This window comes from Branchiostoma lanceolatum, chromosome 2, assembly GCF_035083965.1.
Source record: "Branchiostoma lanceolatum isolate klBraLanc5 chromosome 2, klBraLanc5.hap2, whole genome shotgun sequence".
NCBI classification, from domain to species: Eukaryota; Metazoa; Chordata; class Leptocardii; order Amphioxiformes; family Branchiostomatidae; genus Branchiostoma; species Branchiostoma lanceolatum.
This window is the reverse complement of record NC_089723.1, coordinates 17,081,895-17,101,091: the sequence shown is the minus strand read 5'-3', so window position 1 is coordinate 17,101,091 and position 19,197 is coordinate 17,081,895. Positions and strand designations below refer to the sequence as shown.

The 19,197-nt window shown below is 40.2% G+C and overlaps 4 protein-coding genes across 4 annotated transcripts; 2 read left to right on the top strand and 2 right to left on the bottom strand.

The window, feature by feature from the left end:
- Window positions 1–366: 366 nt before the first annotated feature.
- Window positions 367–6,202, bottom strand: LOC136427651 (reticulon-4-interacting protein 1 homolog, mitochondrial-like). Its single transcript, XM_066416692.1, has 9 exons — window positions 6,003–6,202; window positions 5,030–5,193; window positions 3,800–3,955; window positions 3,306–3,398; window positions 2,752–2,948; window positions 1,997–2,182; window positions 1,609–1,789; window positions 1,131–1,223; window positions 367–687 (listed from the first exon to the last, which is right to left on the bottom strand). The coding sequence occupies exons 1-9, from the start codon at window positions 6,097–6,099 to the stop codon at window positions 577–579; spliced, it is 1,278 nt and encodes a 425-aa protein (XP_066272789.1). The 5' UTR covers window positions 6,100–6,202; the 3' UTR covers window positions 367–576.
- A 396-nt stretch (window positions 6,203–6,598) lies between these two features.
- On the top strand, window positions 6,599–10,285 carry LOC136427649 (peroxisomal membrane protein PEX13-like). The gene is made up of 4 exons (XM_066416690.1): window positions 6,599–6,727; window positions 7,147–7,883; window positions 8,070–8,195; window positions 8,830–10,285. Exons 1-4 carry the CDS (start codon window positions 6,651–6,653, stop codon window positions 9,279–9,281), a joined length of 1,392 nt encoding a protein of 463 aa, XP_066272787.1. The 5' UTR covers window positions 6,599–6,650; the 3' UTR covers window positions 9,282–10,285.
- LOC136427650 (UPF0696 protein C11orf68 homolog) lies at window positions 10,203–12,241 on the bottom strand. The gene is made up of 2 exons (XM_066416691.1): window positions 11,992–12,241; window positions 10,203–11,744 (listed from the first exon to the last, which is right to left on the bottom strand). Exons 1-2 carry the CDS (start codon window positions 12,211–12,213, stop codon window positions 11,205–11,207), a joined length of 762 nt encoding a protein of 253 aa, XP_066272788.1. The 5' UTR covers window positions 12,214–12,241; the 3' UTR covers window positions 10,203–11,204.
- An 835-nt stretch (window positions 12,242–13,076) lies between these two features.
- Window positions 13,077–18,615, top strand: LOC136427648 (eukaryotic translation initiation factor 2 subunit 1-like). The gene is made up of 9 exons (XM_066416689.1): window positions 13,077–13,203; window positions 13,595–13,747; window positions 14,882–14,992; window positions 15,307–15,386; window positions 15,581–15,723; window positions 15,957–16,063; window positions 16,418–16,515; window positions 16,979–17,122; window positions 17,650–18,615. The coding sequence occupies exons 2-9, from the start codon at window positions 13,621–13,623 to the stop codon at window positions 17,764–17,766; spliced, it is 927 nt and encodes a 308-aa protein (XP_066272786.1). The 5' UTR covers window positions 13,077–13,203; window positions 13,595–13,620; the 3' UTR covers window positions 17,767–18,615.
- Window positions 18,616–19,197: the final 582 nt, after the last annotated feature.

Here is a 19,197-nt window from a genome sequence, read left to right as displayed (position 1 = left end):
ATTTTATATGTTAATGATAATCGTTTCAAGTACAATAAATTTTAACAAAAAGCTCTTACATCTTAACTTGAAAAAAATCAAATGCACAAAAAATCTTCCACTTTTAACTCTCCAAGCAGCAACAGCTTAATACAATTTGTATTTAGTTTAGAATTCTTTATGCATAGCACCACATTTTAGCAGCATAGCAGGATTATCTACAGCAAGAACAGTCGGAAGAACTTTGTTCACTTTATCTTATAAAAGCATTGACACTGGTCAAACAATTTCACAATGTGCTATCTTAAAGTAACTAGCACCAAATGATCAATGAAATCAACTACAGAAAGGTCAGTTCTACGTGTCTGTGAGATAACACATCATATTAGGGAAGATTGAATTATCAATGGCCTTCCTTATTCCTGTGTTTTTAGTTGTTGGCAAGCAGCCAACAACTTAATCAAAAGATTGTATAGCATAACTTGGAATCAATTTTGAAGAATATCCAGCATTACTGTCAATCCAAAAATGCATGTAGGATGAATGTATGAGGCTTAATTAATCTCCTCTCCTTTAACCATGTCTTTTCACATGTCCCTAGTCTGCAATTTTGATGATAGTCTTGCCTCTGGCATGTCCTCTGGAGAGGTGCTCGTATGCCTTGTGGACCTCTGACAGGGAGAACACATTCTCCACTGCTGGCTTGATCTGGCACGAGAAAAACAACAAGGGGGTGTTATTTATAAATCCTCTTGCTACTGCAGTGAATTACGTACTTGTTAGGCCACACCAATTAAATTTCTTGGTTAACGGAATTTTTGAAAAAATGATAGATTGGAAAATCAACATGAAAACAGAATCTCAGAGGAAAGTTTGTACTTTGGTGCACACAGTTTCAGGGAGTGAACAGGGTCAGGTGCAAGTTTTCACCCCAGCTTTCTGCTTTAATGATGTCCTCGTTCTAAAATTAACAAAAAAATCCGTTAACCAAGAAATTAAATTGGTGTGGCCTTAAAGAACTAGATGCAGTTGAAAATATCTCATCAACTGAGTTGCTCACTCAGTCAAGAAAGTTTAACTAAGAAAGGTGTGAGAAATGCCTTTCTTTTGACCACAGTAAGTTTTCACTGAAGTGACTGAACATAACTTACCTTGCCATCTTCCACCATCTGCTTCACCAAATCTAAGATTTCCCCATTTGCATAAGCAAATGCCCAGGAAAACCTTCGTCCATGTATCAACCTCTGAAACAACAACAAAAAACAGAAAATGATTAATGGCAATCTTTATGGGAGGTCTACAACTTTTTAATTAACTAAGTCCATGCTTTTAGTTTAAGGCTCAAATCTAAGTTTGATGGAATTATTGTAGCACAAGCATAGAAATTTTATTACAATGAAAGACATGATTCAAAAGAAGAACATTGTGTATGCACTTCCTTGTACAAAAGATAACTTTCACAATTTTTGCACTTGTCCCATATAACTCCTGTGCACCATGTAACTTGTTGATGAACAGATCCTCCAGTACAGTGTTTATAAATGACCAGATAGAGGCTTGGTAAAACTCTCCACTCAAACAAAAGACCAGAATTAACAGACTTGATGAGCCTCCAACTTAACAGCCTACCTGGTACAAGGACCTCTTCCACTTCTGCGATAAGGCAAAGACGAGACCAAGGACTATCCCGTAGTTGTCCATGCTGTTTACCACCGGGGTCACGATTGTAGCATAGGCCCCGCCCCTCTTCAGAAGTCCGAGAGACTCCGCTTCAACATGAGGTCCAAGGGTGTTCAGCACAATATCCAGCCTGAAGAATTTCAAGACATGTTACCAAACAAACCAAACCACTGAAAAGGATACAGATTTAATACACAATATAGATGACACATCAAACAAGGTGCTGTCTTGACCTATAAATGTGTTTCTTCCTGAGATACAGTGCAAAAAATGCAAACAATAAATGGGACTATCAAGGAGCAAATAGAAATTTGGATGGATGGATGGAGATATTTACTTGGGTTCTTCAGACAGCCTACTGGCGAAGTTCTCCAGTTTGTAGTCGATGATGTCATCAGCGCCGAGACCTTTGACGAGCTCCACTCCGGAGGTGCTGCAGGTGGTGATGACATGGCCGCCCCACGCTTTCACCAGCTGGATACTGAAGGTACCAACACCACCTGTCCCAGCATGCACCAACACCCTGAATACAACGTAAGCCAATCAGATATAGAGTATCTAAAAACATGGACATTATAATGCCGAAGGCAATTAAATATCTTGACACTAGTAGTAGAGGTCGTCATAAGAAGTCTAGGTAGGTAAGAAGTCACGGTACTTCATCAATACAAAGAGAGATGCAATCTATATACAACTCTGAGCTAGACATCATTGACACCATTCATGAAAGATGCAGCAAACAGATGTTCCGGCAGAATTCAGGTTAGCAGTGCTAAGCTTCTACCATAGATTGAAATCTTAGAGTGGTTCCTGGCAGTATCAAATAGCAGAGATTATCAAGACAAACCTGATACCAGTAGCACTCTTGTCAGGAGCCAGGCGGTAAGCAGCAATTCCAACTGACTAATTCAAAGGAAGATAGATAAGGCAAAGAAAGTCAGAAAAAGTGCATTGGCAAGAAAGATGTATGACAAAGCAGCTTATTCATAGATGCTGTTCATTAGATAGCTACAGTTCCAAGAAATTTCATGTAAGGAATTTGTCAATCCACACAACTACTGTACTTTCAGTACCACGTCAGCTCTTCCCTACCTCTTGCCAGCTGTAGTTTCCTTGGTCATGCCAGCAGATGTCACAAGGGCACCCCAGGACGTCAGAGCCACATGAGGGAAGGAGGCAGCCTCCACGAACGTCAGGTTGGTTGGCTTGTGAGACAGGGCTGCCTCCTTACAGATGGTGTACTCAGCAAGGCTGCCATAGGTGTGATCCAGTCCAAGTGCTCCCCACACCTGGTGTAACACAATACCTGCTCTGTAATCTTGTGTACTTGAAATAATGGGTAACATATCTGTTACAGCACACCCTTATACATGCATACCATATATCGTAACTCATAAAATGGGACATTAAAAGATGCTGCTGACCAATAAAAAGCAAAGCATTTAGGGCAATGAAATCATTCCTGTGTCTTACTGTTTTAGCAACCTTTCATCCCTGTCAGACTCCTGTGCCTAATTTGAAAATCCTCTGATAATCATAAAAGAGGTAAGACAGCCTCTACTGAAATTAAATATGTACCTTTTGTAAGACAAAATGAACCTGTTACAACGTTGTACAACATCACAGGGTCTCACAGTCACTCTCACCTCATCTCCTGGCTTGAACTTGGTAACCTTTGACCCAACTTCCTCCACTATTCCAGAAAAATCCCTCCCCACCATGATAGGGAACAGTGGAAGCTGAGAAGGCAAACATGTGACGAGTAGCATAAAAACAGTAATTTTGGTGTTTTCAAACACAATCGAGGATAAAGACAGAAAAGTACGGACAGCAGCTACTGAGGTACCTTGTATAAACAATTTATTGGGCCTGTAAGCTCAACAGGGCTGACTTAGTAAAGTACCATTCCTTACTTTAACACAGTAAGATCAACTGTCAGCAAAATGGGGTGTTGGGATTATCTTGACTCTTAAAGTTATTCTTTTCATGCATTAGAATAATTGAATATATCTTTAACTATATAAATCTCCGAATTCTTATCCAGTTGTAGAGTTTGAATTCTCTTTATATATTGTTTACCTGGATATATAACATTCACAAACGTATATCTTTAACTAATAACTACAATAAGCTAATCTACCTTAGTCTTCCTGCGACTGGACCTGTAGAGAGCATTCATGTAGCCCTCCCGTATCCTGAGGTCCAGCACATTGATAGACGCAGCCTTGACCCTGATCAAAACATCATCTTCAACTGAGGGAGCAGGAACAGGGTAGTCTTCATCCACTGTCATCACCTGGGAATGGTGACAAGGAAAAAAATAACATGAAAATCTGTTGCTCCTTTCTTCAGTTATTCTCCTTGGAAGATTTGGACAAATATGCCATTGCATTCCAGTGACACATACCAGGGGGCCCAAAATCAACCTTGACCTTCCTCCTCCCAACACCTACCCACATACCAAATATCATTACAATCCATCTAGACGTTATGCTGACTTTAACCATCTGGACGCACAAACATACACGCACGCAAACACACAAGCAAGCACACGCAAAACAATATCTCCATGAAAAAGGCTTTTTTTTTCATGGACTGATGGAGATAATAAATCAATTAGCATTTATGCATGCTTTTCTACTCCTTGCACTGCCATGAGACTGAACAGTGTACTTTGAGTAGCGGGATGTACACAACCGTGCAAGATCATCAGAAAAAAAAAAACATTTGCTTTTAGCTTTAAACCTCCTTGCTTTTAGAATACAATGAATTAGTGTGAAGCACATATCATATCAGGACAGTTGTCTTGAAAGTGTAGGTATATTAAGATATGATGGATAGAGCCAAAGAGGGGTACATAGTTTCAATGAATATCTTCCCCATGAAGTCATGCTCAAAAAAACTTCTAAAGACAGATTTCATACAACAACCAAGCACTACTTTCACCTGGTTTGTTTGTTTTCCTTGTTTCCCTTTTTCCTTTGATATTTGATCATTAGTATTTGATGATTAATATTTTGTTTAATTTTTATCTATTTCTTCACAATTTTTCAATTGTGATTAGCATTGATCATATTATATGTTTGATACCTTAAAATTCATTTTGTATTTCTTCGTATCTGTTCATCTATTAGGATTTATGATATAAGTTCAACTTATTTTCTATCGTTAATTTCGTTTAGTTTTGAGTTATGTACAATTTATGATATGATTCCTATTGCTAAGTTTCGAGGGGAGGCCCACACGAAAAGCCACCTATAGGCTTCTGGCCCCCCCTGCATATTTTTTTTGCCCTGTATTTCTTAGTTTTAAACACTTGTACATGTGCAAATGAATAAACAATAAACAATAATGAATAAACAATGCTAACCTCAGGACCTCCATATGAAGTGAACACAACAGCCTTCATCCTCTTTCCAGTGGTTGGCTGAGGCTCCACCATCCTGGATTTGCGCCTCCATAGCCGCAGACACACTGCCAGCAGAGTAGTCGTGACCGCTACACTGGCTCCCAGTAAAACCTGCCGTTTGTCAACTGCAAAAATGGGACTCATTGATTTATACAGTTATGTCATACATGGGCCGCAAAAACGTTCGATACGGGTGTTCCGGACCAGGTGATAATTTTCCGTATCACACGGGGTTCAAAGTTGTATCACACGGGCTTCCATAGAATATTTAGAATGAATTTCGAGTGCGCCAGTTTGCCGGATTTGGAGGTGGGAATCGATGTTGTTACAATTTCTTTGTTCGAGGACACAAAACTCTCTCAACTTCAGGCGCAATTCGCATTGAAATGTGTTTTTTCGGGCTGGTATGTCATAAATAAAGTACAACACGGGGTATTCCGTATCACCCAATGTACTAGCCCGACTGCAGGTAGGATCGCGCGACGGCCGTATATTTATCCAACAAGCGCCAGACCAGAAATACATTACTAACAAGGACAACAACAACAACAACAACAACAACATCTTGAGGATGACTGTGAGGATTTGAATACTCAGTAGTACCTGAGTATAAGCTGACAGCTATGTGTCTAAAATGCAGATAGATCAAGTATAACGGCACTGAACCTTAATCCGACGCATTACCTTTATCCACATTTTTTTTTCAGAATCCATCTGTGAGTAAAAATCTAGAACTCAGGTATTTTTTTTCCCGGACAGACTTATGTTGCCAGCGTGGGAAAAGGACCACTACCTCGAAATGTCAGTCAGCAGTAATGCTTTTACATGCCAACAATGATGCTAAAACATGATCTACTATGCGGAAGTAAATATACACCTTGAAATGCAGTTACGTGTATACAAATTTATGAGTTCGAAGCATAACGTTACTTACCCTTATACTGCCCAACAGAAAATTGCCCCGGCGAAGTAAGATGTTCCCAAACAGCGGTGACAAAAGATGCCAGTTCTGAGAGAGACACTTCTGCCATGGCTGTCACAAAAGAAGAACACGCCAACTCGAGCAATATCTGCGGGAGGGGGAAGTCATTACCGTTACTTCCTCCATAATTCCGAGAAAAGCGCCAAAAAGTTTGATTTGGGGGTCACTGGGCGATCTCATTTTTCCATTGACAACAATTTATTTTACAGAGTTAGAGTAGGTAAATAAACATCACCACAACTATTAGATAAATTAATATCATTTTACTAGCATATCAAAGACTTCCATTTTGTTCAATCAGAGTTTTGAATAGTTTTGAACTTACAAACATTTGTTTTTATCTCCATTCTTAATGGTTGCTCCTGACTTGACGGCCTGTCGGTCATTGACACGGGATAAACCGTTTAATATTATGAGGTTGTCAATATTAATTTCAACTTCATACAATTCTACATTCAAGTTGTTATAACATAATTGATAATCTATGTAAAAATAGGTTTAATAGATATTACATTTCGTACTATCAATCCGACGGACCGACCCGTGATCCTACCCAGAGTTAAATGGTTTATCCCGTTAGTTAAAAGTAAAAGAAGCAAAATGGCTGCTCCGCTGAAACCTTGGGAGAGAGCTGCCGGGAATGGCGCTCTAGGCGCTACAGGAGAAGACAGAACCAGGTAAGATGCCCTTGCACAGGTACTGAAATGTGCTGAGGTTCTTATGACATAGTTGTTGTGCATGTCAAACGCGAATCAGTTCTTAAAACATCGAGCAAGTATGTCAAAGTACTATAATTTTGCACCTGCCTGCAGGTGTACATGAAACAGGTAGGAGTTGTTGTCAGTCAAAAGAGATGCTCATGTAAGCTGTTGTACCTTGACTCGGACGTGCAGAGACCATGAAGCTTTAATTATAATTTTTTACATCGCAATAATTCCTTTTAAACGTGAGTTTCAATCTACCTGCACCTGTTCAACTGCAATTTGGGATGCATCTGAGGGGATGATGAAATATAGGTCAAGAATTAAGTTGATTGCGTAAAATGTGCATTTGCATTACATGATGATGACATAATTGGTTTCTCTGTCCTGCCTAGACCCGGATCAGCACCGCTCAGCAGACCTACCGGCCCATCCTCCAATGGTGCACCGACCCGTGCCCCACCCCGCCCCCCTCCCCGCCCCTCCAGACAACAGCCAGCCTCATCTCTCAACAGATACAGCCCTAGTACGTATGGAGGAGAATACGGAGGATATGGAGGGGGCATGTATAGCGGAGGTGGCATGTACGGGGGTGGCATGTATGGGGGAGGAATGTATGGAAACAGTATGTATGGTGGATATGGCATGAACAGATATGGCAGCGCAACAAACAATGGCCAAAGTCCGAGCAGGTTTGTTCAAGCAGCTGAAGAGAGTAGCAGACAGGCGTTCCAGTCTATTGAGAGTATCGTGTCTGCGTTTGGCTCCGTGTCAATGATGCTGGAGTCCACGTTCTATGCCGTGTACAACTCCTTCCGGGCCGTGCTCGGAGTCGCTGACCACTTCAGCCGCATGAAGACGCACTTTGCACAGATCTTCTCAGCCTTTGCCGTGGTGAGAACTTTGCGTTACCTGTACAACAAGCTGCTGATGCTGCTGGGCAGGAAGGTGAGTGCCGAGGCTGAGGCAGCTTGGAGCTCGGCCACAACCGACGCACAGGCATCATCACTGGAGGAGAATGGGAAGGGCAGGCCCAAGTCCTGGCCAATCATGCTGTTCCTGGCTGTGGCAGTGGGAGGGCCGTGGCTCATCTGGAGACTCCTCAGCTCTGTGGCTGAAGTTGCCAAACCAGGTAAAGGACGTGTGTGTTTGTGTGTGTTATAATCTGACTCAAATTATTTTTCTTGTATCACTATCATCTTGGTTTTGTCCTTCTGAAATAGATGCTAATTCCTTTATTTATTTTTATTTATTTTTTCATTTCTTTACACAGATACGGTACTTGCTTAAGGACGGAATTTTGTATTTTTTCTTTCAGCGGAGACAGAGTGGGCCAATGGGAATGACGACCATGTGGTGGGGAGGGCTGAGTATGACTTTGAGGCTGAGAGTGATGAGGAGCTGTCCTTCCGTGCTGGTGACATGCTCAACTTTGCACCCAAAGGTGAGCTCTTGTTAGTTCTTATATAATGGCTTGGTACTAGTCTGGATTCCCAGATCTTTATGTCATAAAGATTCTCAGTTGTCTTTAGGAGTCGGTTACATTACATGTTTGAGTTATCCTCTGATGAAATGCTGTCAGTATCTCAGTCAAGAGAGTTTCCTTGGTAGAAGATAGAAAAAGACAACTACTGAAAGATATAGTAGGAAAGAGACAAAGTATTACCCTAATATTTTGTGTATCTGTATTCTAAAACACAGAAATCATATTTGATCATATAAGTCTACCACATGTTTTCTCCGGGGTGTCCCTGTGGTGTAGTAGTCTGCGCTTCTGTTACTTGCCACATCTGGTTCAAATAACTTGGACCAGAAGGCCTTGGTCAAGAGGCGCATTGAGTCATACCAAAGACTTTATAAAAATGGTACATACTTCTGAAACAGTATGGAAATTGAACACACTCCACTGCCAGTGGACTAGCACCCTGCTGCAGTGATTGCACCACAGTGTGGCCCAGGGCTATGAAACGGAGATGGGCACTGCCCACTAGTATACACCTTATGGTGTGGGAGGATTTTAACTTTAACTAAACATGTTTTCTCCAGCATTAGTAATAAAGATAGCATTTTCCCCACAGACCTGCAGCCTAAGGTACGAGGGTGGCTGCTGGCCAGTCTGGACGGACAGGCATCAGGCCTCGTCCCTGCCAACTACATCACCATCATGGGAAAGAGGCGGGGCAGGAAACACGTCCTCCAGGAGCAGCAACAACAACAGCAGCAACCATTGGAACAGGCAGAGGCCCAGGCAGCAGCACCACCCGAACAGGACCAGACGACGTTGGACGACACCTTCCAGATGGTACAGGACACTGCACCTAGCAGCAGGAGTGTTCAACACAGTGCCAGCCTTCCCGATGACCTGATGTCTTTTGACAAAAGTTTCAGAACAGTGGAGCAGGAGGCGGGTAGTTCTAGTGCCAGCAGCCTGAAGGACTTTGACACAGCCTTTGAGAAAGATCTGCCTGCAGGACCACCACAGAGCAGTCCGGTCCCAGAAAAGAGTAACAGTAAGAAAGACGAAGTATAGGACTCTGGTATTCAAGAGATTTGAGTCATGTGGTATTACATACTTGATTGTAGGGGTTTGTACCGGTACAGAAAATTCAGGTCCGGTCCAGGTCCAGAGGGTCAGGTCCAGGTCCGGACCTGTACCTGTACCGGATTAAAGTAGTGTCGCAGTACATCATATTTTGGAGAGCGAGACACATGTAAAAGTCTCTGTGAGTCCTACAAATTATGTTCAAATTGTATATTAGAATAATGTGATTATTCTCGGTGCACACTAATGTGCACTTGCCGTCTGTTGACTCATCTACATATGTTTTGTACTGGTACACGGTATTCCATGACGTTTTATTAGTCTATTGAAGGGTTGAATTGAGTCACTGAAATAAAGTTAATGTAGTGTAATTTGATTAGATTTACATCATCTGTTGCAATTTCTGTTTCTCCAAATTCACATCAGTAACTATTTACATCTTTGCTTGGAAACCAATGGACCAATCACATAGCCCCACCCACCTCTCTCAAAATGTAGAAATGCAAAATGTATAGCAACAATGTATAGCTAGATTCATACAAAACAACTTGATGATGTTGTGCTTTAAAAACAAAACAAATTTCTTATAAAAAGGTGAATTCAAAGATAGACGTATATTAAAATTATGTGATCAAGCTGTTGTTGCACATTAAACCCAGTTATGTATGATATGATATGATAATGTATGAGCTAAATGAATAGTAGAAATTGGTAAAACAGGATGAATAATTCATCAAAGGAGCTAGCCTATTTGAGAAGGTCAAGTTGACTGTGGTAGAAAATAATTCACTGTATTTTGGTCAATTTCTAGTGTTTCTTCAGCATCAAGAGGAGTATGGCAAACACTAAGGTCTACAAGGTCCAGCAATTATATCAGCTCTACAGATAGAGTGACAATGGAAACAAAACTTCTGTTCAAAAATGTTGGAATGATTTAATTTCATATATCATGGCAACGTTTTCTATGAGGTACATTAAAACTGAATCCCATATTTCTCTGCATAAATTTCTACTGCTCCCTGGGAGCAAAACCTATTATACATTTGTAGAATGTCAGTATTACTGAAGGCATTTATCTTGTAACACTTATGTCCATACTACTAGTAACTCTATTCTCCAAGCAGAGGTTTCGGTCAAGTAGGGCAGGAGTGTCCGGGATTTTCAGGGTCTGTCTCCCTACGTAAAAAATCCTGGACACTCCTACCCTACTCGACCAAAACCTCTGCTTGGAGAATATAGTAACTCATCAAAAGGGACTAATTGTTTCTACATGGTCATCACAGCAGCAAACAAATATTTCACCCTAGTATGTCCACACATCAACAGTATCTTTCAAAGGCAAGTATAACAGTGTCAAAGTGTCTTTGACCATTTTATAAACAAATTATATACAATGTACATCTCAAATACTTCATATGACATCTTTAATCAAATTACCAAGGTGGAAAGTATTTGCTTTCATAAACAAACTTAATAGAATAATGATTTGCTGCCTGATAGTAACAATAACACCTTTTGTCTACATAATGCATTTCTAAATATGTTGCTGTCTACGATATACCAAGCTATACTACTTATGTTTTTTTCTACACAGCTGAATACTGTTATATATCATGAGTCCTTGACTATACTATCATCATAAAGGTTAGATTTTAAAAAACTAAAACCTTCTCACAGCAAGCAACATGTTCTTTTCAAATCAAAACCATAAAGACGAGAATTTAAATACTAGTAGTCTTGTACGGGACAAAACATTCTCCTTTTCCATTCAAGCACAAACAGAAGTCATCCAGACATCAAACTTGACTCACAGAAAATTTGTACACCAGCCAATGTAAAACAGCCAATGTAAAAATATCTTTGCTATAATCTTGCCAACATAAGAATTCAAAATTTGGGTATAGCCATTCACTAGAAGCAGGGAGCAATCACTGAACTCCCCTTGCTGACATCAAAATCACTGTGGTAGATGGTTGGCCTCAGGCCCCACTTGTTTTTGCGGTAGATCCCAAGGTAAGTATAGGCGTCAGGCTTGTAGCTCATGGGGCACTTGATCCCCACATGACGGATGGCGTTCTCCAGGAGCCAGACCTCATCTCTGTTGGTGTAGTTCATGTTGTACACACACACCACATGCCTGCGTTCGGCATCGGGAGTTTTGCTTGCAGGACTAACTTTTGCGCAGGAACCAAGCTTCCCTTCCACCACACCCCTCGCTATGGCGCTCCATGCATAGTCCACTTTGAAGCCATCTTCCACATGGAACAGCCACTTCCCCACGGTGCAGTGGTTATTCAGTGCAAGAGACGTGATTGTTTCCAAGTTGATAGCCCGGCCAGAGTGCTTTAAGTTCTCCCAGCCTTCCTGAAGATGGACAACATCCTGGAGAGGGTCGTCTACATCCGACTCAGCACGCACCGCAATCCAACCAACACCATCTTCCCTCATCACCTGAATACAACAAGTGCAGGGACAACGGATACTAAGTATCAGTCATAATGATAAGCCTCTTCATAGATCATTACTTCATAGATCTATCACAAGTAGACATTAAAGCTATTGTATCATTGAAGTATTATGTTAATAGGACTATTAAAGAAGAACAAATCCAGTTATAGAATTTGTTTGTTTAACATTTCAAAACCACTAGCAATTCATTTAAATTCAAATTTTTTTTTTTTACCAAAAGCCATACTACCTTTGACGGTGCAAACTTATTCAACCAAGGGTCCAGGTCGGACAAGTCCTTGACACGAGCGTCAAATGTGATCCACCTGTCCATGTCCGCAGCCATGGCCTCCGCAGCGTAGTCATCAGAAGTCTTCTCAGCATCGCCATGGGAACCATGGAGGTGATCACCACGTTGACCATGACCATGATGGTTGTCATGGTAACCGTAGTCTGCTGGATCTACCTCCATGGTTGTTGTGTAGAACGGTTACCGCCCAATGTACTGGGAACAGCGAATACACATGTGGACATGATAAGCATCATGACTTGGTAAAATTGGACATAATCTTCGTTTATTTCAAGATGCTAATTAGCGATAATGAATACACATATGGACATGAATACACATGTGGACATGATAAGCATCATGACTTGGTAAAATTGGACATAATCTTCGTTTATTTCCAGATGCTAATTAGCGATAATTAAAGTGATTATTTGTTATCAAATGTCATGAGTAGTTGGCTTTGAAAATTAACATTCTAATCTCCTTGCCGAATATCAGAAAGCAAGAATATGATTTTTTTAATAAACTAAACTATTGTGTGGCTGGAATGTTGTAAATTTACTCCCAGGAGTGACTACACCCACCTTTGTACGCACCCACCCAGTTCACAAAGGTGAGTGCACAGCTCGAACAAAAAGATGTCTAAAATTGACAGAAGAAAGCGATGACAATTACCTACAGGAGTTTCTGAGTTTGCTCTGGATTCGATACGATCCCGTCCACACTGACAGAGACAATGTCACGGCTGTTTAACCCTGCAAAATCACCGAAAACACACAACAGGGTGCTGTTGTTTACGACCGAGACGTGACCCGCTAAACTCTGACCCATAAACTATTACTTCCGGGTAAATAGCATATCACACACTGAAATTTAGGTGACAATCTAGAGTGGTAGTTTGGACAGAAAACAACAATAAGTAATATCTATTTTAACTGATTGTTTGACATCATTCTTTTACTAATGTTTAAAACCTGTAAAATATGAAAGATCTTCTTCAATGTTTTTCTATCAATAGACAAAAATAGTGATGAACGCCCCTATTTTAGTGTAGGATCCCACTTTCCCGCCATGCATCATACAACTTCCTTGCATCAGACAGAGTTTTCTACACGTGTGACAATATTTCACAAAGTTTCCGTCGTTTGTTGGCTATTTTGAAGGATTCGAAAGGTGAGAATAGATCCAGTGCATCTCAATATAACAACGTACGAAATATTATCAGAAAATGTCATTTTTAGGACACTTAGGATCATATTAGAACTGGCAAATACGTGACACTTCACAGGGCACCATCCATGATTTATAAAAATGTAGATCCCATATGTGTAACAGTAACATCATGTTCACTATGCAATTTACAGAGATCAACTCTGATTTACACTTCAAAAATTAAAATCATTGGAAGTTGATTTATCCCTAAAATCCTTCAGTTGTGATATTATCACGTCAACATATCTTTCTTTGTGATATTTATGAGATTCTTGGTATTATGTGGAACAATATGTCATTTCTTTGTGGTAAGTGAGTGTAACATTGTTATATTCTTATGCAACATTTACAGATCTTGTAAGTTGGGATATCGCGACAATGGCGCCCTCGTGCCGCTTCTACGCGAAGCGGTTTCCTCAGGTGGATGAGGTCATCATGGTGAATGTTCGGTCCATCGCAGAGATGGGGGCATATGTCAGCCTCCTGGAGTACAACAACATTGAAGGTCTGTCTCTCTGTCATTTTCTATTTTTACTACAATGTTACAAACATCATTCACCCAGACGTTAGACCAGGCGCATCCCCGTCTTGTATCAGCCAACGAAAGGGTATGTTCCCCGTAAGGTTGCCATAGAAACATGCCAGGCACTTCAAGGTTCTAAAAAGGAACACTCTCCAGTGACTTTCTCCAAGTTTGATATCATTTGGACAAGTATCCAACAAATTATGCTGTTTTCTTTTCAATTCATGGCTTAATTGCCTCATTTGCATAAATTTGCATAAAGAGCCCTGGAACTATGATGTCCCACCTGGACCATAGAACAACTTACCCTAAAATGATCAAGGGACATCAAGCTATCATTCTATGATAGTCGACTAAATATATAAAGGGTGTCCTAGGAATAGGACGAGACCAGTTTTTTTCAGGTATCTCCTCCTGGACTACTTAACTGTGCGTAAGCACGTTGACTGATGATGATGATGATGATGATGATGATAATGATGAACATATGTTTCCCTTCACAAACAAACTTGTTGTAATGGGTCAGGTCTTGAAATGATCGCGAAATTTTTATTTTCGCGGTGACCTCTCCACTGCAAATTTATTACACAATGAATATGTATTTCTAATGTAAGTATATTACCACTTTACTACAATATTGTTTTAGCTGCAAACTTTAAGCAATGGGAAAAACCCCTTTCTCCATCACCGTCCAAATTATTAAGTCCCCACAAAAATAACTGAATTTACAGTGCGTGTAGTACCTGCAAACCATCTTTCTTTGTGAAATCCACTTCCTTGTTGCATAGCAAAGCTTCTTGTTTCTGATACCTGTGCAAGTTGCTTATTGTTTGACTGAGAACCCCCTTATTTTACAGTCAGGGACTCATATGTCTAGAAAAGAATGGAAGAACATTTGTTGCAAGACACTTGAAGCTATACAAGCAATTTGTCTTTCTGAAATCATAGTTGGAACAACACAACAATTACTTACTTTACTTTACTTTGGTCGAGCTCCCGCTCGAACCAAACTTGAAGGTTTCCTCCACTTCACCCTATCTTCCATCATGGACTTGATGAACACAACAATTGATATGGAGGCACACACTCACTACATTTTATGTTATTACTTTGTAGGTATGATCCTGCTGAGTGAGTTGTCCCGAAGACGTATCCGTTCTATTAACAAGTTGATCCGAGTGGGTCGCAACGAGTGTGTGGTAGTCATCAGAGTGGATGAAGAAAAAGGTAGGTAACAACTGCCTAATCAGCATAAAGTCTTTTAATTGTCACAATGTCAGGCTCAGATGTCAGAATTTATACAATATGATTGTGACGATAGTTTATTTGTCCATCATATTTTTGGATCTGTGACAAAAGCAGGATAGTGCAGCTGGCAAGTAAGAATATGTTGTAGATCATGTACATGTATATTTATTTCTTTTATGCAATAAATGCTTCGTAGATTCTTTATGTATATTTTTTCATGTCTTTGTATTATCACTATGATTATTAACAAAAGCTGTATGCTCCATTGACCTGTATATCCTTGCCTGTTGCAGGTTACATTGACTTGTCCAAGAGAAGAGTGTCCCAAGAGGAGATGGCTCAGTGTGAAGAAAAGTTTGCCAAGGCTAAGGCTGTAAGCTGCCTTGTCAGAATTTCATAGATAAAGAATAATTTTTTTCACATCTTCTGTGTTTGGTTGATCATATCCCAGTTGTGAAATCGAATGTCACATAAATCCAATTATGGTCTCTCAGGGATCACCATGTAGTTGAAAAGGAGCCTTAACAGATACATCTCCTGACTTGAGTTTTGATATCCCCCTTGCAGGTGAACAGTATCCTGCGGCATGTGGCGCACCTGCTGGAGTACCAGCACGACGAGCAGCTGGAGGATCTGTACGTTCGCACGGCCTGGGCGTTTGATGACGAGAAACCCGGGAGTGCTTATGAGATGTTCAAGAAGGCAGTCTCGTATGTCTGCACGGTTCAGAGTTCTGTCGCATCTGACATCCTTTATTTGAAGTTTTTTGTGGAGAAATTTTCCCAAATAGAGTTTTTTTGTACATGTCTAGTGAGCCCCAGGTCCTGGACAAGTCTCTGTTATCAGTTCCTAACAAGTTTTGTACATGATGTGTAATGAGCATTATGTCTGGACAGGTGTCAGTTGTTAGTTCCTAACAGTTTGTGTATGTGTATGTGTGTAGTGAGCCCAACGTCCTGGACAAGCTGACTCTGACTGACCAGGAGAAGGAGGTTCTCCTGGCCAACATCAGGAGACGGCTGACTCCGCAGGCTGTCAAGATCAGATCTGGTGAGTACTTTAAAGAAAATAGTTCTCAGTATGTTTCCTCACCTCTTAAGGCTCAAAACATCTTTTTTTATCCAGGCTCAAGTTCCTTGTTCTGAAAATCTACAATCAGATTCTGAAGTTTTATCTAATGGCTATACAGGTATCACTGTCACATGAAAAAAGCATAGCTATGCTATTTCCTGAGAACTGATACTACTTGTAAGGAGCAGATTGTAAAGCTTTAAACAGGTGTAGTAATGCGGGTGATTTTTTTACACATTCCTGAAAATCATTATTACATCATGCAATACAAGTCAAATTTGCACAGACCAAAGTAAGATAAAGCTCTTTCTAACTTGTTTATTGTTTTGACAGACATTGAGGTGGCATGTTATGGCTACGAGGGTATAGATGCTGTGAAGGGAGCATTGAGAAAAGGTCTGGCTCTCACCACAGAAGACATGCCTATTAAGGTGAGTTATTACATTAGTTTTGACATTGTAAGGCCCAGAACTTTGTGAAAACGATCATCCAGAAAAGTATTGAACAATTTTATTGCTGGGTAGCCTTGATGTTAGTTGAGTGGTTACGTTTGTGCATTATACTGTAAACAATGCAAATGAGTAAGTTATTGTCTGTATAAATTACTATAATTATGAAAGATAAATTTCATCATGTACAAAGAGGGTATTCCAGTTTGTATTGTAGTTGTTCCTAATCCTACCACAGAACTTCTCAAAGATGACAATGAATGTACTGAGTCCTGAGAAAGTAGTCTGTATAACGCAAACTCCAGCTGTCCGGGGGTTTCTCTCCCCTCCCCTCTTGGGTTGCGAGGCGGTTACAGGGCGGCGAGCGGTCACAGGAGGCTTGATTGAATTCAGGCTACTGAGAAAGTAGCCAAGACTAACTTTTGTATTTGACCTGTGACCTTAGATCAACCTGATTGCCCCGCCGTTGTACGTGATGACGACACAGACATTAGAGCGGACAGAGGGTGTGCTCCTCCTGCAGAAGGCCATCAATGCCATCAAGGAGGACATCGAAGAAGGCGGCGGAGTCTTTAACGTTCAGATGGCAGTAAGTCATGTTGTATTCTGTTGTCTGGATTATCATCTTAGGAACATAGGGTTCTTACAAGCACAACACTTCCTTGGAAAGATTTACCTGGCGGACATTTTGTTAACTGCCCAGCAACCTTCCTCAGGGCATGAATGGACCTAGGTGCCTCAGCTACCAGGCTCTGAGACTTTTAGGAGCACCGGCATTTAGTTGTTTTTTTGATGGGGGGGAGGGCTGATTTGGGGTTTTCAACATGGGCCAGGTTCTGTTAATGTTTTGGGAGATAGTTTCGGCACCCCCAAAATAAACTCTGGCACTCCTAGAAGTCTCCAAAGGAGGCTAGCTCTGAGGCCCTATATTCTTATGATTGACCAATCTGATTCAGCAATTTACAGGAACTGTATTTCATCCTGTACTGATGTCAAGCTATGTTTTACAAATTGAGAAATAATGTTCATCAAAAGGAAAACTCAAGTTCCTGTTCTTTCTTGTTGAGGACCACAGTATGATGACCTACTATGTGTTTGTGTGTTTTTCCTCTACAGCCCAAGGTGGTGACAGATACAGAGGAAATGGAGTTGGCCAAACAGCTGGAGAAGTTGGAGGCTGCCAACAGGGAAGTGGACGGGGATGACGACTATGATGAAGAAGAGACTAAATAGAATTCTGTCTGCCATAGATATGGGAAACAAATTTTTTGTTCTCATAAGAATAGGGAAGCATTCAAGCCAGTCCATTTGATATTGGAGAATACATTCAATATTTGTTGGGATTAAAAAAATGGCCCTCCCCTTTACTGGATTTTGCCATTTGTAGATCATGTAAAGAATTTCAAAAATAGATTTTTTAAATGAATACCCTTTCACTGCTTCTTGTTAGACTAGCAGACTATATTTGAACAGTGAGGAGACCAAACTTTATTGTAGGATCATGTCTTACTTTAATGAAGATTTCTGAAATGTCTAACATATCCTTATTATTACTTTATCCACAAAACATTATTCTAAAGTAAGAAACTTGAATGGGATGGCTATCAAAACAGACACTTTTGATAAGGTACATTCTCTTGTAAACTCAGATCATGTTTATAAGTGCCAGTTATGTTGATAGCACATGGACATACTGGCCTAGGATAAGACTAGAGCATTTTGTTGTATGTAAAAATGATGTAGATTAAGTTTGGATCTAAATCTTAACACAGCTGCACGTACTACAGTGCCTGACTATCTATAACTTAAAACTACCAAAATGACATGTCTAGGAGCATAAATTGCTCTGCTCTAAATAGTCTGCATTTCAATATTCACTTAACTACATCGAAGGCAGTCGTCGTTTAGTTCAAATTAAACCAAGTCAGATAGATGTACATGTACATTTCATTTACATTCAATATGGTATCCTGGCTTGAAAGTCAACATTTCCAATAATATGGCAAGGAAAATACTACCATATAGCTTGAATTGATTTAATTTCACATTGTTTATAATAAACCATACATCTATTACAACTTCTTTATTGTGTATCAAAGTTCCATCAAGTAATGCACAGACGTACCAGTGTACTGTAAATACCTTTGCGGTGGTTTGTTGTCATGATGACCTTTCCAGTCTCCACCACAGAATTATGACTCCACGAATATACTTTTCAATTGCATTACTACTGTACTACAGAACTATTTCAACTGCGAACTTTAAACTAACTTTACTAACTTTAAACGCCTCAAAAATTAATGTCCCTTTGGCTAGAGTCCATTCCAAGTCACCGCAAGGGTTGGTACTGTCATAATTTACAACTGTTCTGAATGCTTTGTAATTATTTGTCTAGGACATTTCATACTTTGGAAATATTTGAATGTCATTTCAAGTTTACAATCATTTGCCCGGTTGTGTAAAACTTTGAAAATATTAATGATGTGGAATATGATGATAATCTAATAGTTTCTAAATAATGGTTACAGCATTCTACCATTTTCTACCTTTTTTTACAATCATTTGTAACATTTTGTAAATGGGTCAGTGGGCTGTGAAGAATGCAATTCACACATCCTTGTGAATCATGCTTGGGCACCATGCATATAGATGGCTTGCACAAAG